Source organism: Astyanax mexicanus, chromosome 4, assembly GCF_023375975.1.
Source record: "Astyanax mexicanus isolate ESR-SI-001 chromosome 4, AstMex3_surface, whole genome shotgun sequence".
NCBI lineage: Eukaryota > Metazoa > Chordata > Actinopteri > Characiformes > Acestrorhamphidae > Astyanax > Astyanax mexicanus.
Genome location: NC_064411.1, coordinates 33,402,216 through 33,429,787, shown reverse-complemented (window position 1 = coordinate 33,429,787; position 27,572 = coordinate 33,402,216). Strand labels below are relative to the sequence as shown.

The following is a 27,572-nucleotide window of genomic DNA, read 5'->3' as shown; positions in this document are numbered from 1 at the left end:
TTTTTTTTTTTTTTTTTTGGGGGGGGGGGGGGGGGCTCCCTGACCAGTTATGCTTAGGGCCTCCAAATCCTTAGCAGCGGCTCTGAGTGACCTCAATATAAGAATTTACCTCAGTGTAATAAGTTGGTGTACATCAAATGGTGTACAGAACTAAAAAGGATTCCTTAACAGTAAAATCTTATATTTGGTAAGAACCACATAGAACATTTTAACTAGAGACTTCAGAAGGTTCTCGGTTCTATTCAGAGCCCCCCGCCTTACTGTAGAACCATAAAGAACCATAAAGAGCCATTTAAGAACAATTTTAAGGCTGTAAATCCACAGATGTGACCTTACATTAGCCAATCCCAGAACTGAACTGTCATTTTTAACCAATCCCAGCAGGAGGGGGAGTGTCCTGCCCGTTTACAGGTGGTGAAGTTGAAGTCTTGCGTCCAGAGCTGTGCGCGCGGTTGTCAGGAGCATGGATGCGCGCGCGTCTTTTCCCAGTCTCCCCTCAGAAGATGGTCCTCGCAGCGCGCGCCGGGTGAAGTGAGCGTGCTCTGCAGACCCCCCTCAGTGTCCAGCCATGGAGCTGGAGAGCAGCGCGGGAAACGAGACCCTCAGACTGGATAGCGGGAACGGGACAGGGCGCGTGACTGAAGAGGACTACAGCAGCCTCGTGCACCTGACCGAGACCAAAATCCTGCCTGTGTTCATCGGATTTCTCTGCTTCACTGGGCTCGTGGGCAACATCCTCGTGCTGGTGACCATTTTAAGGTAGGGCTAAAGCTGTTTACTCTCCAGTAACTCCTTCAAACTGGTTAAACTAGTTAAGGTGGTTAAATATTTTGACCAGTGTGATGGTTTAACTAGACAACCAGTACACTGTAAAAAAAAAAATCTTGTCAAATTTACGGTGAAAAACTGGCAGCTGTGGTTGCCATTTTTTCATTGTAAAAAATACAGTGATCTTGTATATGGCTTCACGGTAAGGTATATTAACACTTGTAAAACAACAGTTTGAAAATGTACTAATAAAGAGGAGTTACTGTTAAAATAACGGTGAAAGTGTATATAGGCTCATGGTATAGCTGTATAATTCACAATGTAACCCTGTTGCTTTTTAAGTGAAAAATGATCCATTCCACAGCATTTATTGTCCAATTTTATGGCAAATTTTTGTGGTTGTCCAATAACTTTGAGTCACGCTGTAAACAACATACAGTTTTAAACAGCATTATCTTTTTCAAAAGCGCTTCATTAACTGGACTGCTCATTTACAGCACAGAGATGTGCTCGGAGATTGAAATCACTTATATACACATAATGTAAAACCCAGGCAGGTGGATAAAACCGCTATGAAACTACATCATGGTGATGTCTCTGAACTAAACATCTAATTAACATAGCCACGCCCCATAGACAGCTGCTTTACATCCCATTCAGGCCCTGCTTTTCACAATGTAATATACTTTTTTCACAAGAATATACTGTAAACAAAACGGTTTATCAATATGAAATTTACTGTTGACAAGAATTAAACTGTAATATCTTATACATTTGCAACTGTTTATTTTACTGTGAAATACTGGCAGCATTTTCAAACTATATATAATTGACGGCACGTTTTTTATTTAAGGTTTGTACACCTTAATACAGTAATGTGCTATTTTTAATATGACTGTCCAATGCTGTCACCATTTCAGCTTTTCACCATATATTTCACGTTAAAACAATTAAAATTAACATTTTTCACAGTTTTTTAATCTATGGTAATTCAATGTTTATTCTACAACAATAAGCTTCTTCTTGCTTTACGGTTTATTTCTGTTGCCATTTCACAGTTTTTCACTATAATTTTCACGGACATTTTTTACAGTGTACGACCAGCAAGATAAAGCATTGTTTTTGAACATTATGGGTTATGGTTTGTTTGAGTTGACCAAGTTAGAAAACCAATATGACTAAGCTTGACTATGCTGATTGACCAGTTGCTAGCATGATCATTGAGGTCAAGTTGGTAAACCACCATGACAAGCAAGACATAACTGGTTGATCACTATGACCAAGCTGTTTAACATGTATGTCCAGAAAGACCATCAAGACCAAGCTGGTTAACCAGTATGACCAGCAATACTATGTTTGTTGATCAGTATAAGCAAGTTTAAATATGCTGGTTTATTAGCATGTCTAGCAAGGTCAAGCTGGAGTACCAGTATTACCAGGAAAACCAAGCTGGTTGACCAGTATGACCAGCATTACTAAGTTGGCTGACCAGCAAGACAAAGCTGATTGACCAGCATGGAAATGATGTTGATACCAAACATAACCATGCTGGTTTAGCATGTCCAGCAAGACCAAACTGATTGACCAGTATGACCAGCAAGACCAAGGTGGGTGACCAGCATGTCCAGGAAAACCAAGCTAGTTGACCAGCAAAACTAACTTTATTGACCAGTATGACCAAGTTTAACCATGCTGGTTAATTAGTATGTCGTCCAGGACCCAACTGTTTGACCAGTATGACCAACAAGACCAAGTTAGTTGACCGGTATGACCAGGAAAACCAAGCTGGTTGACCAGCAATACTAAGTTGGTTGACCAGCATGACCAACAATACTAAGTTTGTTGACCAGTATGACCAGCAAGACCAAGATGGTTGACCAGCATGTAGAGAAAACCAAGCTATTTGACCAGCAATACTAAGCTTGTTGACCAGCATGACCAGCAATACAAAGTTTATTGACATATATGACCATGTTAAACCATGCTGGTTGATTAGCATGACCAGCAAGACCAAGATACTCGATTAGCATGTCGTCCAAACCAAGCTGGTTGACTAGAAGGACCACCAAGATCACAACTGGTCAACCAATATGTCCAACAAGACAGTAATATAATGTACACTATGCTGGGCAAGAGCTGCATAACCAGTTAGATTACCAGTGTACGGTATGTTTTCACCTGGATGACCAGCTTTTCAGCCACCTTAACCATCAAAGTACACCTTAGACCACCTGAAACCATCTTCCAGTTAAAGATGTTCCTGATCTGTGTTTTTCAGCAGGGTGGTGTAGATGATTATTAAACATAAACACTGTGATTTATTGTAGTTGTTAATCAGATTGGAGTATAATAAGATATCTGGTGGTGGATTCAGGCTGTGTGGGCAGTGTGGGCAGGCTGAGGCTTCATTGAAAAACACAATCAATAAAATAAGACTGATACATTAGTAAAGCTGTTCACCTGTTAGCAGCACAGTAATAACCCGCAGCAGAGCAGAACGATTGCACCCTGCACTTACACTCACTGTCACACTTTACCTCCTTTCTCGCTGTCTGATTTACTCTTACTGTCATTACTGTTACCACAGGTTTAATCAAAATTCCTTAATTGGTCATTAAAACCTTGTGTCATCACCGCGAATTAAGATGAAGCAAAACAAATAAAAAATCAAATAAGTACAGACAGAGCCTTAATTAGTGTTAGAGTACATGGATGGTTATGGATTGTTACAGATATGTATAGGTATGGATTGTTATGGATGGGTATGGATTGAAATAGATGGGTATGGATTGTTATAGATGGGTATAGGTGTGGAGGGGTATGAATAAGGATGATTGATTGTTATAGAGGGGTATAAGTATGGATGGGTAGGGATTGTTATAGATGAGTATGGATAAGGATGGATATGGAATGTTGTAGATTGGTATAGATATGGATGGGTATGGATTGTTATAGATGGGTATAGGTATGGATGGGTATGGATTGAAATAGATGGGTATGGATTAGGGTTGCAGCGGTAACCGGTTTCACGGTATACCATGGTATTAAAATGCACGGTTATCATACCGTGTGTGTTTGCTTATTACCGGTAAAAGGCAAGCCAGCGGAGAAACTCACCCGCGCATGCGCAACTCTGCTCCGCTTCAGCTGCTCAGCACACAGCGGTGAGAACAGCAGAAAGTGCATCAGACTAAACAAATCTCCGTCCGCCTACAAAAAGGCTAAACTAAAATCAGCAGTGTGGGACTATTTCAGAGACCCGCCGAACGCACCCGAGGATGGTTATCCGATTTATAATCAATGTGGCCGTAAAGTCACAGCTAAAGGTGGACATACGTCAAACCTGTTCTCCCATCTCCAAGAACACCACCCCGCCATGCAGCGCAAAGTATGTGTTTAGTTTATAATTTTAAACTGAACATAAATAAAACCTCTTTGTAGTCGTGCACAACCCATGCGGTAAGCGCCCGCAAAAGCGCTGAGTTATCCGAAATTTGGGCACGCAGGTACAGGCGTGAAGTGCGTGCTACGATGGATTCACGTGTCCGTGTAAAGGTCCTGGCCGGACTGGATGTGAAAGATGCCATTCATTTACATGCGTTAATTTTCAAATTCTGACGTGCCTGTTTTTCATGTGTTAAAACCAGACTCAGAAATAAATCCCCTCTATCTGGTTATATACCAACTTGGCAGTAAAACGAACGTTTACAACAGTTGTTGATCAGACACTGACCCAGGCTCAGTTTATCAGATATTAAATAATTTAAACTTAAATAATTGTACTGAATAGTTTAAACACAGGATCTTTACTTCTTAGAGGACATGTAATGTGTGACACGTGTGTGTGTGTGTGTGTGTGTGTGTGTATATATATATATATATATAATTATATACACCCTTAATGACCTTAAGAGTAGTGGAAAAACCTGGTTTCCTTCACCTAATGGTGTACAGTTTATTTTTTTTAAGGAGACATTATCTATATAGTTGTTCCAGGTTTCTACAATAAATAGTTAATTGAACAAAAAACCTTTGTTGTAATTTCTTTAAGGGTCAGTTTAATAATATATGTAACAAACTGTGATACCGTGATAACCGTGATACCGCGGTATTTTCTGAGACGGTTATCATACCGTGAAAATCTCATACCGTTGCAACCCTAGTATGGATTGATAAAGATGGGTATGGATTGGTATAGACAGGTATAGGTATGAATGGGTATGGATAAGGATGGATATGGATGTTATAGATGGGTATAGATACGAATGGGCATGGATTGTTATAGAGGGATAAATGTATAAATGGGTATGGATTGTTATGGATGGGTATAGGTATGGATAAGGATGGGTATGGATTGTTATAGATGGGTATAGGTATGGATGGGTATGGATTGTTATAGATGGGTATAGGTATGGATGGGTATGGATTGCTATAGATGGGTATGGATAAGGATAGGTATGGATTGTTATAGCTGGGTATAGGTATGGATGGGTACGGATAAGGGTGGGTATGGATTGTTATAGAACATATATATTTAACATTTTTGTTTACAAAATAATTCTGCATGTGTTCCTGTATAGCTTTAAAGATTTAATACTGAATTTATAATGTAAAAAAAACATAAAATGAAAGAAAACACATTGAATGTAAAGACATTTGTCTAAACGTCTGACTGATCTGTATGGGTATATATATGGGTATTTTTTGTCCAAAAAAATTAATTCTTGTGCATTCTTAGTATGTACAGGCTTGGATAGGTAAAGGTATGAATGGGCATGGGTATGGATTACAGTTTAATAAATGGGTATGACGAAGAAAAAAGCAGTATAATAAGAGATAAATCCTCCTTAAGATCTAATAACGGTTTTCTATAGTCAGGTATGTTATGACTCACGACTCAGAGGATCTGAATGCATAGATTACACTCTGTGTAGGAGCCTCATTTTTTATTCTGAATGAAGGGCAGAAGTGGCAGTACAGCTGCAGCTTTATTTTTGATGTTATTCTGCATTCAGCACAGATTTATTCAAGGTAAGCTCTTAACGAATTCACACCGGAAAGAGGCGGGAGCCTGAGGAGCGAGAGCACCTTACCTGAGTGTGAAATCTAGAGTGGACCTGTCAGAGGAGCTCGAGAGGCAGTCTCTAACTGTATCAGACATATGGAAATTTCAAATACGCAGAACACGTAGTCGTGCTAAACCTGCTGGGGCTAAACTTCACTGTCTATTTGTCTGAGATTGATGAACGTTTGAATAGAAACGTGTCTTCCTACTGACGTCCAGCAGTGTTTTATTTCCAGGCGATTTAACATGATCAGTGCTAGAAATAGCATATCAGTGTGAACGGATGTGGAAAACATGAGCATGGACGGGTATACATGGTATATATTCAATTCTGCGAAAAAGTATTTGCCCCACCAACAGATTTCTTGTGTTTTTGCCTTTTTTTTTTATCATACTTACATTTTTTCACTAACAAAAACATTTTAAGTTAATGTAGAAAGCAGTTTTTAAATGATAATTTCATTTATTAAGGGAAAAAAAAATATCTGTACTAATCTAGCCCTATGTAAAAAAAAAAATAATTGCCTCATAAACCATATAATACTAACCACTTGGTTGTGCCACCCTTGGTGGAAACAACAGCTGCCATCAAGCTTTACCGATAACTGGCAACGAATCTTTCACAACTCTGTGGAGGTATTTTGGTCCACTCTTCTTTACAACATTGTTTAATTCCTCCACATTGCAGGATTTTCCAGCATGAACAACCTGTTTAAGATCATGCCACAACATCTCAATCAGACTTGGACTAGACTAGACCACTCCAAAACCTTCATTTAGTTTTTTTTTTAGCTGTTTCGAAGTAGAGTTGGTGTTGCTGGTGTGTTTGGATCATTGTCCTGCTGCAGAACCCGACTACACCTGAGCTCAAGATCACAAACGAATGGATGGGCAATCTGGATCTCCTTTAGGATTGTCTGGTAAACAGCAGAATTCCTGATTCCATCAATTACAGCAAGTTATCCAGATCCTAAATCACTAGGGGTGTCACGATTCTCTAAATCCTCGATTCGATTTCATTTTCAATTTGAGGGTCACGATTCGATTCGATTCTCGATTTTCTTGTTTTTTTTTCTTGTTATTATTTTAATTTAAATAATATATTTATTATTATTATTATTATTATAAATATTATAAATATTATTATTATTATTTATTAAGATATATATGGTAATGCCATCTAGTGACTTTTTTTGGTAGCAACAGTGTGCACTATTAAAACAAGCAGTTTATCAGAGCTGTGTGTGGATGGATGGTGAAACTGCTCACTTACATGAAGCTGCAGTTCTTCATCCAACCACTAGTCGGAGCTGCAGCAGCAGCACAAGCCCCGCTCTCTTCACTCAGTCACTACTTCAGTACAGCCCAGCCACGGGCTACAGGGCTCAGCCAGTCCGTTTTTACTGTTTCTGTAAACAAATAAAGGTTTTAACCCCACTAACCGGATAATACAGCTCACTACAGTTCATCTTTCAGCCCAAGCAGCTAACAGCAGCAGGTTAGAACAGCCGACACGGAGGCACTGCTCGGATTACATTATAAACAGGTCAGTTAGCGCGCTGCTAACCTCAGGATGTTTATAACTACGGAGTTTAGTGGACACACCACGGCCGCCAGGTAAGTCTTTTAAAGGCTACTGAAGACTATTAAAGGCTATTAGAGGTTATTGAAAGCATTATTGGGGGGCAGAAATCAGTACAGGCTGGTTAGATAAGTGATGTGGTGAAACTGTGACTAGCGCTGTCACAGTGATGTTTATTAACGTCATTAAAACAGATTTTGTCAGGTATTGTCTTATAAATATTTACACATAACTTATATCTCTCCTGAAAAGCTTTTATTTTAGTCAGAAACACGCTTGTGTTTACTTTATCTGAGAGAAAGATGTTTTTTTAATTCAATGGAAAGCAACAGGTGTAGTCAATTATAAGTTTAAGATTTTTAATCCACCTCACTATGATCTATAGTCAGTGTTCTCAAGTCACACTGACACACGCATTTCAGCGAGTTCACACGCTCTCACCTGCGCGCACCCACCCCTCCGTTAGATACAGATACAAAACCTGCGCCCCCCCTCCCCCGTTGGACAGATAAAAAACAGTGATCACACTCCCGCCGACACTCAAAACTTGAGAGCCCTGTCTATATTTCTATAAATCCGTTTTCAGTTTCTCCTCAGTGGTTGAAAGGCAGCTGTCTCTCACACAGCAGAACTGAGGGCGGGGCTGCGCTCATGCAGCGGCTCTCTCTATTTAAATGAATAGGATGCGCTGTGTTGGTGCCGCGCCATTTGCGTAGCGCGCGCGGGAGGGATCGTCGATCCTCTTTTTGACTTCGATACTCGAGACCATGACCTCATTTCGATTCGATTTCGATAAAATATCGAGATCGTGACACCCCTACAAATCACCAAAGCAGTTCCAGTCCACTACACTACCACCACCATGCTTTACATTCAGTATGTTCTGAAATATCTGAAATTATGTGTGAGTTTTACACCAGATGAAACAGGACTCACACCTTCCAAAAAGTTCCACTTGTCAGCCCATAGAACATTTTCCCAAAGTTCTGGGAATCATCAGGATGCTTGTTGGCAAATGTGAGATGGGCATTTGTGTTCTTTTTGGTCAGCAGTGGTTTTCGCCTTGGAACTCTGCCATGGATACCATTTTTGCCAAGTCTCTTTCTTATTATTGAATCATGAACACTGACCTCAACTGAGGCAAGTGAGACCTGCAGTTCTTTAAATGTTGTTCTGGGTTCTTTTGTGATCTCCTGGATGAGTTTTCCATGCCCTTTTGGAGTAATTTCGGTCAACCATTCACTCCTGGGAAGGTTCACCACTGTTCCATGTTTTCTCATATCTGTTTTGAGTAACAGATATCACTGTGGTCTGCTGAGTCTTTGTCTGATATTAAAGCAAAAACAAAATTAATCTGTAAGTGGGCAGATTTTTTTTTTCTATTTACTCTTTCTATCTTTACAATGGAACATTTACACTTCTTAACAAGCATATTACAGACTGTATTTACTTTATCTCAGGGGGTGCTGTTGAGCACTGTACTGTAACAAGCTGTAATTTGTACAAACTTGCTGCGTCTATCTGTTCAAATGAAGTAAAAAGATATTACACACCTATCAAGGATGGATATGGATGTATATGGATACACTGCTCTGGACCACTTCAGTTTCTGAATCAGTTTCTCTGATTTTGCTATTTATAGGTTTATGTTTGAGTAAAATGAACATTGTTGTTTTATTCTATAAACTACAGACAACATTTCTCCCAAATTCCAAATAAAAATATTGTCATTTAGAGCATTTATTTTCATAAATTGAGAAATGGCTGAAATAACAAAAAAGATACAGAGCTTTTTAAGAGTTCAGAAATCAATATTTGATGGAATAACTCTTGTTTGTAATCACATTTTTCATGCATCTTGGCATGTTCTCCTCCACCAGTCTTACACACTGCTTTTGGATAACTTTATGCTTTTAGTCCTGGTGCAAAAATTCAAGCAGTTTAGCTTGGTTTGATGGCTTGTGGATCATCCATCTTCCTCTTGATTATATTCCAGAGGTTTTCAATTTGGTGAAATCAAAGAAACTCATGATTTTAAGTGGTCTCTTGTTTTTTCCAGAGCTGTATATATGGGTATGGATGCCATGGATGGATAGGAATAAGTACTATCTACAATCTGTCAGGTTTAATCTGTGGGAAATCAGTGAGGCTGTAACCTGTGGTTATTCTCTATTTACTGACAGGCCCTCACACACACTTCTCCATCATTTCTGCACTGGCCTCAGGAGAAACCCATCTGTAAATATTTTGGCAGGTCTTGCTGCTCCTGCTCCCTGGTTGAGCAGGTGGCTGCTTGTGTGAAGCGTCAGCGACTCTGAACAGAAGTTCTGGGAGCAAGGGCATTCCTTAATTGAAACATAACAGACTGCTGGCTTCATCCACACACACTGAATACTGATCCCTCTGATCACAAACTGCAAGTCGTGCAAAGAATGGCTAAGGTTTCAGTGTATGCAATGGGAGAGGGGATCAGATCATGTCCCATGACTTTTGGCATGTTTCATAAAGTCTAAAGAAGCCACCGGTCACAATCACCAATCAATTGCACCGTTCACTGTTAGTGGTAATGTATTTTATGGCATATTCCCTGATCCACACAGAGCACGATGTATCCAGGAACGTTCAAGAGCAGCACATGGTGACTTTGCCTGGAAAACATAAAACAAAACATTAGAACAAACTCAAGTAAGAGTAGATACTTGTAGTTAACTCTATATAACATTAGAACAAACTCAAATAAACATAAAGACAGTGGTCATTGAAAGTGTCTACCTGTAAATAACTTTATGTAACATTAGCATAAATTTAAATAAACATAAAGTTAGTGGTCAGTGAGAGTGTCTATCTCTATATAATTCTATATAACATTAACATAATCCCAAATAAACATAAAGTTAGTGGTCAGTGAGTGTCTTCCTGTAATAAACTCTATATAACATTGGAATAAACATCACATCAGTGGTCAGTGTGTCTACCTGTAGTTAACATTAGAATACTAAAACAAAAACAAACATAGTGGTCAGTGAGAGTGTCTACATCTATATCACTCTATATAACACTAGAATTAACACAAATAAACATAAAGTCAGTGTCCAGTGAGAGTGTCTATCTTTATATAACTCTATATATCACTAAAATAATCCCAAATAAACATAAGGTCATAAGGTCAGTGAGAGTGTCTTCCTGTAATAAACTCTATATAACATTGGAATTAACACAAATAAACATAAAATCAGTGGTTAGTGAGAGTGACTACCTGTAGTTAACACTATTTATCATTAGAATACTAAATCCAAATAAACAGTCAGTGATATTGTCTACCTGTAATTTATATTTGTATAGCGTACTCTATATAAGATTAGAATAAACCCCACAAAACATATAATCAGTGGTTAGTGGGTGTGTCTACCTCTATATCACTCTATAAAACACTAGAATAGACCCAAATAAAGTCAAGTGTCCAGTGAGAGTGTCTACCTGTAATTAACTTTATGTATTACTAGAGTACTAAACCCAAATAAACAAAGTCAGTGATCAGTGAGTGTCTACCTGTAGTTAACTCTATATAGCATCAAAAGAAATCCCAAGAAACATAAAGCCAGGGATCAGTGAGAGCGTCTACATGTAATTAACTCTATATAACATTAGAATAAATCCAAATAAACATAAAGTCAGTGGTCAGTGAGTGTGTCTACCTCTATATATCTATATATAACATTAGGATGAACACAAATAATTATAAAGTCAGTGGTCAGTGAATTTGTCTAGATGTAATTAACTCTATTTAACATTAGAATAATCCCATATAAAAATAAAGTCATTGGTCAGTGAGAGTGTCTACCTGTAACTAACTCTATATATCATTAGAATACTTAACCCAAATAAACATAAAGTCAGTGGTCAGTGAGAGTGCCTACCTGTAAATTATATCTTTATAGCATTAGACAAAATACAAATAAACTTAAAGTCAGTGTTCAGTGAGTGTGTCTACCTGTAATTAACTCTATATAACATTAGAATACTCAACCCAAATAAACATAAAGTCAGTGGTCACTGAGAGTATCTACCTGTACTAAACTCAATAAAAACATTAGCATACTAAACCTATATAAAAATAAAGGTAGTCATCAATGAGAGTGTCTACCTGTAATTAACTCTATATAACATTAGAATAAACCCAAATAAACATAAGGTAAGCGGTCATTGAGTGTCTCCACCTGTAATTATATCTATACAGCATTAAAATAATCGCAAATAATAATAAATTCAGTGGGCAGTAATTGTGTCTACCTGTAGTTAACTCTATATAACATTATAACACTAAAATAAAACCCTATATAACACAAGAATAAACCCAAATAAAGATAAAATCAGTGGTCATTGCCTGTTGTTTTGGTGGGATCTAATGAGATTAACATAGTGTACATTTCTGGTTAGCAGGGCTGCAGATTGGACGGATTAGCTCCTTTAAAGTTTACAGGTCACAGACATCTGTCTTATTCCTGCTGTTTCTCATGAGTGTAAAGATAATAGTATCCTTCTTTGCACACTTTCAAGGCATTCCACACAGTGTTTTCACTGATCCAGTACAACTTATTATTCTCTCTCTCTCTCTCTCTCTCTCTCTCTCTGTTTATTCTAAGTATCTCAGCTAAACTCTGTTGAACATGAGAACTCCTGAGACGGATGTGCTGTGAAGTGATGTTTTTCTCAGTTTATTTAAATGGTCATTTCTTCTTCACAGGGACAGGTGCACTAAAAAAATAAACAGTGGATCTAATTGAGATAAATCAAGTCTGATGGAATCAGTGTCAGGCTTTTTACTCTGTGACTGGGTTTAATCAGTTTTTGAAAAAGCTGTAATCTCTATAATCAGAGATGAAATTGGTCAGTGTTCTGATGGATTAATTGCTTTTGGTCCTGCAGATGATCCCAGGCCCTGAAGGAGCTGATACAATTTACATTAACCATAATGGACAGTCATTCTATCCACTCAGATTGCTTTTTGAGGTCAAACTCAAACTATGGTCTTTAGACCATCAATCAAATATTGCGTTTACAGTGCGATTATTGTAGTAAAATTATACATTTATTGGTGAAAACTGTGCACTTGAAGATAAAAGAGGTTCTAGTAGAGGTGGGCGATATGACCCTTAAATAATATCATGATATTTCATATTTTCATTTTCGTGATAACGAAACTCTTGGCGATATAAGAAAACAATAAATTAAAAAAGAAATTTCAAGAATACACTACTGCAACAAAATTAAACCCCTAACACAGATATAAAAAATACAAGTATTTTATCAGATTTGTAACATAAGTCAATGATCCAGAATGTCATTATACTAATAATGCACTCCAAATATCTTCGTATATCCAGAATTAAAGTAAAATAAATGATACTGGACAGATATAATCTGTCTCTAGTAGATATATCATGGGAAATGAGAACAGTGTGAATGTTTCTTTTGTTAAAAACAGCAAAAAAGTATTACCCCGAGGTAGTGCTGGGCGATATACCTGTTTATTCAGTAAACCGCGCGGGGGACCTAAACCGGTATGCATTTCTCTCATACCGCCACACCTCTAGAGGGCGCTGCAGAGCACCGTGCAGAACAGCACCATCAAAGAAGAGAGTTAAATGCTGGTCTAGCTCCGTCCTGCAGAGAAATCAGAACACCTCCTGCTGCTGTTTTTACTGTATGAGTGTTTTTATCCTAGTAAAATAAAGCAGTAACTACAGCCCTTTAAATATATTATTACTGTAGCTTGAAGGATGATTTAAATGTATTTGTTAACTGCAGAAAGAAGGGAATTGGGCTGATTTAAATACTGCAATGCCTCTAATGGCTTTAGGAATAACATAGGAAATTTTTATTAAACTTGTGTCTTACGTGTAGTAGAGCTTTTGAGAAATATCTCTTTGAATACTTAAACATTGAGTATTTTAGGACCATTTATAGTGTTTATGAAACTATTTAAAATATTTAAAAAAAATTGTAAAGGAAGTTGTGTTAAAGTTATTGGTGTATCTCTTTTTAAGGTCAATTGTTTAAATTCTTCAGTGGTTTTTCTGCTAATGAAGTCTGATTTCTTCATATATTGTTTAATTTTGTGGGACAAAGTAAACCCAATACTAATCAAAGCCTTAATTTAAAGCTATATTGTTTTATATTATATGTGCTTCTAACAGTAAAGTAACAAATAAACCTATATTAAAGTCCAATCATGCAAAAAAATATATAATAATAAAAAAATAATAAAATAATACCGTGATATACATTTTTGGTCATACCGCCCAGCACTACCAAGAGCAATACTACCCAAAAGTAGCTTCTTAAAGCTGTTTTTTTTTTTGTTTGTTTGTTTGTTTGTTCAGGTCCAGTAAGAAGACGGTGCCCGATGTGTATGTCGGTAATCTGGCCGTAGCTGACCTTGTGCATGTGACTGTAATGCCCTTCCTCATCCACCAGTGGGCACGTGGAGGACACTGGGTGTTTGGCAGCTCTCTCTGCACCATCATCACCTCCATGGACAACTGCAATCAGGTGGCATGTGCCGCGGTAATGACCGCCATGAGTCTGGACAGGTGGGTCGTCAGATTGCTCACAGTAGTCTCTTCAACATACTGTATGATCAGTATCTGACCACAGTGGTGCTCTCACTCTCTTGGGGGCTGAATGCAATCAGAAGCTTCTTGCAGTATAAATGTCTGGTGTAAAGCCTTCTAGTGTAAAGAAGATTATTCTCAGAAGACTAGAGGCTGTTAATACAGTAAAGGGAGAAAAAAAAAACTGGATAATGTCTTTTTAATCTTAGAAGAAATGTTCTTTGTCCACATTCAGTCTATTTGGATTGTGGTATAGTGTGGTGTTGCGTAACGTTTTTTATTTAGAGTGTCAAGAATAAAAGTATGTGAATTTAAAGGTTTTTTTTTATTTGTTTGTTATTAAATGTGATCTGATGTTCATTCAGGACTAAAACATTAGTCAATAAAACAACCGTAAAAAGCAGGGCTGTTAACGCATGTGATTAATTTGGAATCACTAACACATCTTTTTTAAAGACAGTTAATTACCTTGCCATGTTTGACCCCAACTTCCATCTCAATCTGCCCTGCCCCCACCCGACACGCAGATTTTTTTTCTGGAGCGGTTTGCTCTCGAACATAACCTGGTCTCGATCTGACCCAGCTATCAAATATACTTCTTATTAATTGAACTAAACTGCTGATAGTAAACAGTTTAATCTGATATATTAGCAAGATAATAATATACTGCTATAGACAATAATAATATACTGCTGCTCCATGCTGTTTACACACTGTATGTGCAGCGCAGTATGTCCTGCATTCACTGCTTGCAGCCACGACACTTCGTTTAGCATGCAGACATCTGCGCTGTGTGTCCCATTGAAAACAGTGAGTTTAAAAGAGCAGTGGCAAATTCTGTGTTAAAGGTATACGCGCTGGAACACAAAATCTTCTCACTATAGTTACTATAGTTACTTTCTTGCCCTTGCACCAGACAACTCTGACCAATCAGAGGAGATAATGTGTTCACATGGTTTGTTGGTATGCATTTTGGTGAATTAAGGTTTATGCCTGTGTGAAACCAAACCAAACAAAGGGAGAAACGCTTCAAATTAAGCAAATTATGTTTTAATTCAGAAATCCTTACAATCAAGATGAGATGATTATAAAAAAAACTTTTCTTTCCTTTTTATGCAGAAATTTATGCAGAAAACCATGACATTGCAAAGGGTTCACATATTTGGTCTTGCCACTGTAAAGGTGTTTATCCTTGTTCTGTGAGGTACTTTATCAGCTGATTAGAAAAACACCTGTGATTCTATACTGTGAACTCTTTCATTGCCAAAATAACCCAGATGAAAGCCAATTTTTTTATTTTTTTTTCCAAGTTCAGGAAGATTTTCCCTTTTGGCCCGAACATCAAGCCTATGGAGATAAGACCTCCTGGAGTCGGTCTGAGGCTAAAGTTATTCTGCCCTTTTCACCGTGGCCTTAATTGCTGATGAACAGCTGCTTAATTATTGATTTATTCATTGCTTTTTGTTTATTTATTTATTATCGAATCTCATTTTTGAATCAGTCTGCTCCGTTTCACATCTGCTGACCTTTCAGACAAGTGCGTCTCATGGCAGGATGAATGCACCCAGTAACGCAGGAATTTCCTGTTGGAGGAGAAATGTCTCAGCACAATCAGTGGAAATGAGGTCACCTGCATAATGTCTGAACAACACACTCTGCATGTGGGAATTAGGGAATTGTTAATCCAGAACATATTGTTTAATTTGGAAGGAATCATCTTCTACCTTTATCCAACAGCTTCTGAGACACAATAGCCCGCTGAAAACATCAGAATATTACACTTGCTTTTGAAATCGGTGTAATAATTAGAATAACAGACTCCTGCGGAAGAGGAATATTTGATTTTATACAAATGTATATAATTACAGTTGTGGATTTTATTTTTATTTTTTAACTTTGTCAACTGTTATCTAACTAGCTGGACAGATCATAATAACAATCTGCTCAGTTTAACAGATAACATCATAACTGCTCAGGAGAAAATTAGCGAACTCAGTAATGGAGCTTTTAGAAGGATGCAGAGTATATTGTGTTTGTCTGCTATTGTGTTCCATGCCTGGCAACCCGGGTGTGAAAATAGGACTCGAGAATACGCAGTTGGTCGGATTAGGCGCTAAAACACAAACAGATTTCAAATAAAGGAGTTTTCACACCAGCACCGTTTGGTTTTGTTAAAACAGACTCTGGTTCGTTTGTACTCTTAGAGCGGTTCGATTGAGCAGGTGTGAATTGAGCAGATCAAAACAACCGGACCGAGTCCTGCTAGTGGAGATGGTCTCGGTCCGGCCCCAAATGAACTCTGGAGCAGTTCGCTTGTGGTAAGAATGTGATCCAGTCTCGTTCCGATACAGCCATCAAATATAATCCTTTTATTCGTACTAAACTGCTAATTACCACAGCTATGAACAAACGTTGTCTCTGCTGCTTCATGCTGTTTACACACGCGGGCTGTGCTGCATTCACTATTTGCAGCTGCGCGACTCCGTTTACTACTTGTACATATGCGCTGCACTTCCTGTTAAAAACACTGTGTTTGAAAGAGTTTAAGCATTCTGTGTTAAATAAGATTCATATTTAACAGATATACGAGCTGGAACACAGAATCTTCTCACTATATTTAATTTCTTGCTCCCGTGCCAGACAGCTCTGACCAATCAGAGGAGACAATTTGCTTGCGTGGATCATTGATGGGCATTTTGGTGTGTTTAGGTTTGTGCCTGTGTAATACTAAACCAAACAGAAGGAGAAAACGCTCCAAGTAAACAAACTCATTCACTGAACCCTTAACTACACTGAAGGCAGCTACTGTACATGCATGCCATATTCTAAGCTTCATAACTTATCATAAGAAAGAGCAAGACTATCCCTATCTAAACAGAGGGTGCACTCAATCTGTCATTATCTATCAGTGAGTAATCCTGCTCAGAAAAAACAATTAGCATTGTGGTTAGCAGCTTTACTTCAGCTGAGCCTGGCTGTTATCATCACAGCTAAACCCTCTCTTCTAATCTTAATAACTTTAAAGCTTCAAAGTAGCTTAAAGATATTATACACCTATCATATCAAAGAGCAAGATTTATCAAAAGACTCTACTGAGCACTGTCATCATCTATCAGTGAGTAATCCAGCTGTGGTCATCCAGCTGTGGTCAGCATCAGCAGTTTTTGAAACATCTGAATTTAAACAGATCTGTTGTTTACTTGCATTCTGTTGAGTACTTTATTTTTTGGTGCTGATGTTGGATGATAAATAGTTCTACCACTCAGCTCACCCCAAAGGTACTGGATAGAGCTTCAACCATCGAGAGAAAGGCCTTCATACTCTCCAGCCTTCGCTCTGCATTGGTTTATGATTGATTTTGCTCATTTAGGGGTAAAGTCGTAAATTGGAAATTAGTGGTCTAAAGCTGAACTTTAATGTCTTTATTGCTGCCGCAGGTATCTGGCCCTGATTTATTCTTTCCTTCTAATGAGCCTCTGGATTTTGCTCATATGGGGTAAACTGGTATATAATTGGAAATTAGTTGTTTTGAAGCTGAACCTTAATGTCTTTATTGCTGCTGCAGGTACCTGGCCCTGGTTCATCCTTTCCGTCTGATGAGCCTCCGGACCAGGTCAAGGACGATCCGCATTAATCTGTTTGTGTGGGTGACGTCCTTCATCATGGTGCTTCCAGCTTGGCTCCACTCGAAGGTGATCCGCTTCAAGGATGGACTGGAGAGCTGCTCGCTCAACCTGGTGTCTCCCAAAGAGGTGCTGTGGTACGAGTCTGGATTTATCCTCTTCATCTGCAGCTAACTGATAGAATGTATCTTAGAAAATAAGCCTGAATTTATTGGAATACCAATACCTTGTTCTATGTGTGTGTGTGTGTGCAGGTATACACTCTACCAAACCATGACATCCTTCTTCCTCCCTTTACCCCTCATCCTCACCTGCTACATCCTCATCCTTTGCTACACCTGGAGAATGTACTGCAAGAACAAGCAAGCGCGCAGGTATGTTGTTACTGGTGTATTTTCTAAACTACAGGTTTGTTACCTTTACTTGCTCTACCTTACCTTTACTGTTTGCAGTGGTATCTTTTTCCTCACAGTATGCCATGGTATAAAAAAAGGATGGTAATCATACTGTGTAGGTTTGCTTATGACGGGTATTGGTAGAAATACTCAAGCACAAATCTCCCACACGTGTGTGTGGACAATGAGTGGATGCAGTGTTTAAGAACTCCATCAGCACTGCTGTGTCTGATCCAGCTTCAGTAATCATACAGGAGCACTTTGTAGTTCTGTAATTACAGACAGTAGAACTTCTGTTTCTCTGCGTACTTTATCATTTCCTTTCACCCTGTTCTTCAATGGTCGGGACCCCACAGAACAGACGGCTACAGAGCAGCTATTATTTGGGCGGTGGGTCATTCTGAGCACTGCCGTAAAGGTGTTAGTGTATGTTGTGCTGGTACGAATTAATCAGACGTACCAGCACAACATGAATGGTACATGAATTATACCATGAATTAAACCGAACCGTTAATTTTCTGTACACGCCTAGATCAGACACAGCACTGCTGCTGGAGTTTTTAAACACTGCAGTGTGACTGTCATACTAAGAATTGTCCACGAACCAGAAATATCCAGTCGAAAGCGTCCTGTGATTAGCGTCCTGTGGCCATCATCCTTTGGTAGGAGTTTGTAATAGAATGAAGAGTGAGTGAACGGAAGTGTTTAAAAACTCCAGCAGCACTGCTGTATCTGATCTATGCATACCAAAACAAAAAACAAACACATCTCCACCATGCCAGCGTCACTGCAGTGCTGAGAATGACCCACCACCCAAATAATACCTGCTCTGTGGTGGTCCTGTGGGGTCCTGACCATTGAAGAACAGGTTGAAATGAGGCTAATTGTGTATAGAGTTGAACGATGCACCAAACGTACAATGCTTTTTTTAATACTATGTTGTCACAAACAGTTCGGTTCTTTAGCGTTCAATGCTTTCAATACTGTAGCTATATAGTCCAGTAACTAGCTTCAAAGGAGTCAAATTAGCGCGGTTTGATTCACTCCATAGGAAAACTGATTCACACCGCGGCCGGTGTGGCAGGATTAAGGTCAACCTAGTCTTCTGAACAAATGAATCGATTCGCTTTTACTAATTTAGCTCAGTTGAGCAACAGACGCACACACAAGCCAGCAGCGTGAGAGAAGCAGCAGTGCGCATAGAATGGCGACGGCTGAAATAAAATACGTCCTCTCTCGTCTGCGACTTGTGGACAAGTTGGGTTCGACGAGTGAAGTCTGGACATGTTTAGCTTAAATCATTATGAAGACGGAAACCCAACCAACACCACAAACCCAGTTTACAAACAGTTTACATCTGTGCTACACAGAAAATTATAAATCTGTAGTTTAATACATCTGCATGGATCAGAGACTGTAAAAAAAGATGGACGCCGTGTCGCCATTCCCATTCATTCAATGAAAATGAATACACACTGAAATACAGACTGAAACCAACACAGATAGGGCGCCAAGTGATCCAGCGGTCTAAAGTGCTGGCACTAAGATTGGGAGATTGCTGGTTCAAATCCCGGTCATGCAGCTTACCATCAGCTGCCAGAGCCCAGAAAGAGTACAGTTGGCCTTGCTCTCTGTGGGTGGGTAGATGGCGCTTTTTTCCCTCATCACTTCAAAGGGTGATGTCGATCAACACAAGACGCCTGTGAGCTGATGTATCGGAACCAATATATAAAAAAAACCTGCACAGATTTTGCAGATGCTGCTGACAAGAGCTTTTGGTGCTTAAACTCAACATGTTTCCTGTTGTTTTTCAGGTACAGCACCAGCGTGCCCCGTCAGCGCGTGGTCCGGCTCACTAAGATGGTTTTGGTGCTGGTGGCCGTGTTCTTAATCAGTGTGGCACCATATAACATCCTGCAGCTGGTGAACCTGCAGGTGCCAAGGCCCTCGCTGGCCTACCACACCTGCTACTACCTGAGTGTGTGTCTGAGTTACGCCTCCAGTAGCATTAACCCCTTCATCTACATCTCCCTCAGCGGACACTTCCGCCACCGCCTGGTCTGCCGAGACGCTCCCAGTGTTCCCAGCGGTGGAGAGCAGAAACCTGAGCCACGGGCCAGCTTCTGAAACAACACACTCTTACCTACAGTACTTGAAGAAGGGATTGGTCCATAGGAGCGAGTGGTCCATTTTATCAGTCAATCATTGGTGGTCATTATGACTGTTTTTGAGACATCTGTAATGCTCTGTAATGTTCACATCATCCATGTGGTCATTGTGACAGACTGCAGTACACCACAGGAAGTGTAGGGGGCGACATGGAGCACTCCAGCATTTCTCCTGGAATCAAGAGTATTAGACAGGGGTAACAGTCTCTACTCATTTGGGAAGCTTTACCCTGGATGGTGGAACATGTTCTGTGAGGAGGATTTGATTGTATTCATCGAGAGAGGTATTGGATGGAGCTCCATCCCTCCAGAAAACACAGCTCCAAAGTCAAATGCATGGGACTTTTATCACTTTTACGATGTTAGGCATGGTGCATTATGACCTTCTGGTTTAGAGGGTCCTATTCTATTGGTCAGTTTGTTTCTATGGAGATGACTCAGCTGTATATAAACTGTAGTTATCACACTGGAGCATCAACATCCCAGATTGAAACAAATGATTCAAGCCCAGCCTGGCTGCAGTGTCTGGTAGCATCACAGGTTTAACTCTGCAGAGCCTGGCTGTTAGCATTGTGGCTCTAATCACTCCAACTCTGACAAGCCCAGCTGCTGTCTGTTAGTATTGCGGCTCTAACCCCACTGAGGCTAGCTGATAGCATTGCAGCTAAACCAGCCAAAACATGCTGAGCCTGACTGCTGTGTTAAACTCAGCTGTTAGCATTACGGCTAAACCAATCATAACATGCTTAGCCCCGCTGCTGTGTCTGTTAGTATTGTTGCTATATCTCTGCTAAGCCCAGCTGTTAGCATTGCGGCTAAACCAACCATACCACGCTGAGCCCAGGTGCAGTTTCTGTTAGTATTGTGGCTATAACCATGTTAAACCCAGCTGTTAGCATTACGACAAGTCAATCATACCATGCTGAGCCTGACTGCTGTGTCTGTTAGTATTAAAGCTGTAACCCTGCTGAGGCAAGCTATTAAAATTGCGGCTAAACCAACCATAAAATGCTAAGCCTAGCTGTTGAATCTGTTAGTATTGTGGCTATAAACATGTTAAACCCGGCTGTTAGCATTGAAGCTAAACCAACCATAAAATTCTAAGCCTAGCTGTTGAATCTGTTAGTATTGTGGCTATACTCATGTTAAACCCAGATGTTAGCATTGCGGCTTAGCCAACCATACCATGCTGAGCCCGACTGCTGTGTCTGTTAGTATTGTGCCTATAACCATGCAAAACCCAGCTGTTAGCATTGCGGCTAAGCCAACCATAACATGCTGAGCCTGGCTGCTGTGTTTGTTAGTATTGCAGCTCTAACCCTGCTAATCCCAGCTCTTAGCATTGCAGCTAAACCAACCATAACGTGCTAAGCCCAACTGCTGTGTCTGTTAGTATTGTGGCTATAGTCATGTTAAACCCAGCTGTTAGCATTGCAACTAAACCAACCATAACATGCTTAACCTGGCTGCTGTGTCTGTGAGTACTGCAGCTTTAATCCTGCTTATCTTAGCTGTAAACCAACCACAACATGCTGAGCCTGGCTACTGGGTCTGTTAGTATTGTGGCTATACCCATGTTAAACCCAGCTGTTAGCATTGTGGCTAAACCAGCCATACAATATTGAGCCCGGCTGCTGTGTCTGTTAGTATTGCAGCTCTAACTCTGCTAATCCCAGCTGTTAGCATTGCGGCTAAACCAACCCTGCCATGCTGAGCCCAACTGCTGTGTCTGCTTGCATTCTTTGACCACTTTTACTTCTTAATCTGTCTACCTTCCACTGAGTAAAACCTCTACCCTTTATGAGTTTGTCACTCTGCCGTTTTCAGACACTATCTAAAAGATGTCTTTCAATTTCTTACAAAGGTCAGACACCCCACCTTGATTCACCGACTCGCTGGAGAACAGGGAATATTGGCGTTCATGTTTGACCTTTTTCAAGCAACGTCTGAGTCTGTGGGAACCAAGCGACCGTCTGTCATGTCTGGCTTAATTTGGGTGTAAATACAAATGCAGCAGCACAAATGAAGAGACATGAATCATGTAATTAATACAGGAAAAAATGCTTCAGCTTCAAATACACAGTGAATATATTCATGTGGGTTTGCACCAGCTAGCATAAAAGGATATTAACGGTCATCTTGTGTAGAAATGATACAGAATCGTAAATGTAAATAGAGACATATATGCTTATATTAAGCAAACTAATCTACCAGTGGGGTAAGCAGTGTTTTGTTTAAAGATTTCTTAAAATAAGCATCAACAAAGTCTGAAAATGAGTAAATTAAGAGTTAAATCGAACCAAACCATGTTTTGACACAAGAATGAGAATAACTTGACCGGTGATTTTTTGTGCTTATTTTTAGTTCAAATAAGGTAAAAATTTGAAGATCATTATTCCTAAAATAAAGCAAAATAATTTTACACTTGCAATTTTTTAGCATTGCAAGTGTAAGATTATTTTGCTTTTAGGAATAATGATCTTCAAATTTTTATAAAATAAATCTTATTGCTTTGAAATTATTTAATTTAACTTGCTAAGATTTAGTTTTTCTTTGCAGTGTGATTTTGCTCAAATGGGAGCATCTCCAGTGTCTGACAATCCCTGATGATATTCTACTTGTATTAATTCTCCTTTCTGTTCACCGCTCTCTGGAGGAACTAAAATGCACATAAGCTATAAACATTAATGCATCTTAATAAATTAGAATACCATTGAAAAGTTACTTTATTTCAGTAATTCAGTTCAAAATGTGAAACTCATATATTATATAGATGTATTACACACAGAGTGATCTATTTTAAGCTTTTATTTCTTTTATTGTAGATGATTATGGCTTACAGCCAATGAAAACACAAAAATCTGTGTTTTCCTGGAAGATCTTACAGCACTTTATGCTTTTATTGACACTACCAAAAGTAGCAATTGGTCTTTTATATTATTCAAATGATCTGAGATACTGATTTTTGGGTTTTCATTGGCTGTATGCCATAATCATCATCAATAAAAGAAATAAACACTTAAAATAGATCACTCTGTGTGAAATATATCTGTATAATATATGAGTTTCACATTTTGAACTGAATTACTGAAATAAAGTAACTTTTCTATGATATTCTATTTTTTTAGATGCACTGTAGTATGTGTGACTTCATTTTCTAATAGAAATGAGTTGTTTGCTAAAGTAATGATGTTTAAAATCTGATATTTACACTTCCTGATGCAGGACGCACTATATGTGATTTTAGATCACTTACATTTAAATTGAGGGTGAAAACTGTGTACAATTTACATTTTTACCAGAATATCACTGTACTCTCTTCAAAACTGGGGGCTCAGAAACTGTGGCAATGCCAGTTTTTACCCAGTGAATGTCTTGTGTGTAAATAGGTCTGATGATCATGGGTGCTTGGCGCCCTCTGCTGTTTATCAGAGGTAATTGTTACTTCAGTGATTTCTTCTTAAGGTGTTTTTGAAAGCAGGTCAGTTTGTATGGCGCTTAAAACTGACAAGTCAATTATTATTATTTTTTATTTAATTATTTTTTTTCTGTTCTGAACTTGAAAAATGTTGAAAAAAATGTTTCACATAATGTCAGTAAATTAATTAAATAAAACACTTAATTTAAATCATTAAATAAACATATTTTGGTTAAAAAATCACACACACACACACATATATATATATATATATTATAATATTTACATGGAAATATTTTATGGATCTGATTATTTTTAAATGTATTTTTAAACAGCAATTTTACGACCTCCAAGTTCAAAACTCAAAAAAGCATTGTTACAATTTATGTTTATGAATTTTCTTTTTAAATATTTCAAGTTTATTTAAATATATCAAATGCAGATTCAATACTTAGGTCAGCTTTTGGGCTCCATAATTTTACAAGTTATTAAATACTTTTTAGCTGTCCTAAAGTTCAAAATTCCACAAAATTATTGCACAATTTAGTATTTGAGATTCATATATTCTGAGTGGGGTTAGGTGAGAAAATTGCAGACTACAGTCCGATATACTCGCCTATGAATGATAATGCAGTTAGCGGCTAATGCTAATACTGCTCCAGTCTCAGCACAGGAGAAACTTACTAAACTCCTGTATAACACTGTACTGTACTGGAGAGTGGCTTTACTGCTTCTTACAACCTGGTAAAATTCATATATAAGGCTAGGTTAGCATTGCTACTGTTGTCCCTGGTTAGCATTGCTACTGTTGTCCCAGTTTAGCAGTGCTACTGTTTTCCCCAGTTAGCATGGCTACTGTTGTCCCTGGTTAGCGGTGCTACCAGGTTAGCATTGCTACTGTTGTTCCTGGTTAGCAATGGTACAGTTGTCCCAAGTTAGCATTGCTACTGTTTTACCAGGTTAGCATTGCTGTCCCAGGTTAGCATTGCTACTGTTGTACCAGGTTAGCAGTGCTACTGTTGTCCCTGGTTAGCATTGCTACTGTTGTACCAGGTTAGCAGTGCTACTGTTGTCCCTGGTTAGCATTGCTACTGTTGTACCAGGTTAGCAGTGCTACTGTTGTCCCTGGTTAGCATTGCTACTGTTGTTCCTGGTTAACAATTTCAGCAATACCAGTTGATAACAACACATCATTAGATATTTTGTGCTTCCAAACACCATGACAACATGTCCACATATAGAGACTACTGTGCAGGAAGGTTGGATTGTTCATATAATAGCATTTCTATTGGTATTTTCATTTAGAGTTATTTACACAGTGTACAGAGCAGCTACATGGTTCGGATGATGGAGAAAACTAAAGACAAATTAATAAAAATAGACATACCTTGTTGTCATGAGGACAGCAACAGACATGGTCAGCAGCGATATCAGACGTCAGAGCTGAAAATGACTATGTTTCAGTTAAACATTTAGATAAGTGGTTAACAGTTAACACTATTTTAAAACAGTTAGCTAAAGACTTTGGGGTTTTCCACATCGTGTTTGACATTACTGGTATTTTATCACCACCACCATGTTTCACAGATGGAATAAAGTTCTTATGCTGGAATGCAGTGTTTTTCTTTCTCTAAATCTAATGCTTTTTATAAATAAACTGTATAATACTACTGATTTCACTACTGTTAATGTGCGGTGCCATCCTGGATCCTGAACTCTGGGTTGGAGAGTTTCTCATAACTATCAGTGTAAAAAATCAGAGTTGTGGGGTTAATCCAGTTAAAATGTCCTACTTGGAACTCAAGAGTTGAAAATGTAACTGTAATATACCTGCTGTGATCAGTTGCACTGGACTGACTAGACCTGATTACTGCGGAACAAAGTTCTGCCTACTGAAGATCTACAGTGTTCTTCCCAGTGAGAGACCTTTATAATACAGTTGGACATACATATTGAGTCTGATTAATTCTTAATTATGATGTTGTGCAGATGATGTTACTGTATTTGCTAAGGATTTCACTTTCCAGCATGACTGTGTCTGCATTGTGTGCTTTGTAATTTATGTTTTTATTATGTCACTTAAGTTTTATTAATCCTTTAGGTTTTGTCCTGTTATTTTTGCACTGTCCAAAAACTTTTGGACATTAAGTATTTAATTTTTCTCATTGCAGCTTTTTATATTATTTTTTTATTTTATCGAATTGTTTTGTTCTGATCTGTATTTTAGTCTATAATTATGACAGAAAATAGACTGTCTGATTACACTGTAAACTAAACTGTATATTGATGTGTATATTAAAGCTATTCCACTATGAGCAGTGATTACTGCAATGCCAGCCTGCTGCACCTTTAAAAAAAATAAAGAACTCTAAATGTGTCTTGGTTTGTAACCATCAGTAATCATGTAATGATGTGCCAAAAGTCATGGGACAGGAACTGGTACAATAACTGCAACTAAATGTTTTCTGCACACTGGCTTGGATGAATTTTAGGCCATTTCTCTGTACAGAGCAGCTTAAATTCTGCGATGTTGGTCGGTTTTCTTGCATTAACTCCTCAGTTCAGGTCCTTCCAAAACATTTCAGTTAGATTAAGTTCAGAACTTTATTACTTTTATTCTTCTTGAACCATTCTTCTTAGGGTCTTAGAATTCTCTGATATACAGTATTGTGCAACTGTTTTAGGCACCTGTGGAACTTTTAAGTAAAGAAAAAGCTTCTAATCTGTGAAGTATGTGTTTATTAGCTCAGTAAAACACTAGCATTGCAATAAATACAAACAGCAATTTTACAAAAAGCAGAGCTTTTACATCACTGTTTTCCTTAGAACATCTCCTAATCTCTCCTCATCTGAGTTTAAAAGAGTTATTTCTAGTTCTCATCATATCAACAACTGGTTTGGTAAATTAGTAAATTTGGTAAATCAGGTGAGCTGCTGATGGAACTGAACATAATATACACATGCTGGCCAAGGGCATCCCGGAGAAATGTGGAACTAAACTTTGTTCTTCAGCTTGTCTCAGGATACAACCTACTTACCTAAAAATAAGAAATTCTGTTTATTTGCATCTGTTTAAATAATATAATGTGATTTTTTTCAGGTAAAAACACTTTGGTGCCTAAAACCTTTGCACAGTAGTGTAATTCATAATTCTTTGTTCTGTCAATAAAAGTGAGCTGTCCTGGCCCAGCTGAGGCAAAACAGGTCCAAACCATGATACTACCACCACCGTGTTTCACAGATGGGATAAGGTTCTTATGATAAAATGCAGTGTTTTCCTTTCTCCAAATATAATGCTTTTTGTTTAAAGCAGAAAGTTCTATTTTGGTCTCATCCGTGCACAAAACATTCTTTCAATAGCCTTCTGGCTTGTTCACGTAATCTTTAACAAACTGCATAAGAGCAGAAATGTTCTTTTTGGAGAGCAGTGGCTTTCTTCTTGATGTAACGCTGCCATACACGATTGATGTTTAGTTTTCCCGCTGATGGTGGACTCATGAACATCAACATTGGCCAATGTGAGAGAGGTCTTTAGTTGCTTTGAAGTTACCCTGGGTCCTCTGATTCACACCTGATTGTCATCTCACTGATTAAAAAACTCCTGATAAAACATAAAATGCTTCTTTGGTGAGCTTTTGTTTACATTACTCCCCTGTCTCTGTCACACTTAGCGTGACTTTAATTTCATTCTTGTTTTTCCGCCCATTCTTGGGCTCCCTATCTCCTTATAAGGGCGTTTTTCCCGACTGTGTCCCAATTCACTAGCTGGGGCAGTGGTAGTGTATTGGACCGCGACCCTGACGACACAGGTTTGATCCCGCGTGAGGAGCTCTGTGTTTATTTTATTTTTATTTCCTTTTTTTTTCCCAACTGTTCTGCAATCGGGTTCAACAGCCCTCTGGTCTGGAGAGCTACTAGTCTATAGCACTCCATCCCATT

The 27,572-nt window shown here is 38.6% G+C and overlaps 1 protein-coding gene across 1 annotated transcript; it reads left to right on the top strand.

Moving 5' to 3' along the window:
* Positions 1-380: 380 nt before the first annotated feature.
* mchr2a (melanin concentrating hormone receptor 2a) lies at positions 381-22,618 on the top strand. The gene is made up of 5 exons (XM_007253015.4): positions 381-759; positions 13,799-14,008; positions 17,595-17,789; positions 17,907-18,026; positions 19,862-22,618. The coding sequence occupies exons 1-5, from the start codon at positions 569-571 to the stop codon at positions 20,172-20,174; spliced, it is 1,029 nt and encodes a 342-aa protein (XP_007253077.2). The 5' UTR covers positions 381-568; the 3' UTR covers positions 20,175-22,618.
* Positions 22,619-27,572: the final 4,954 nt, after the last annotated feature.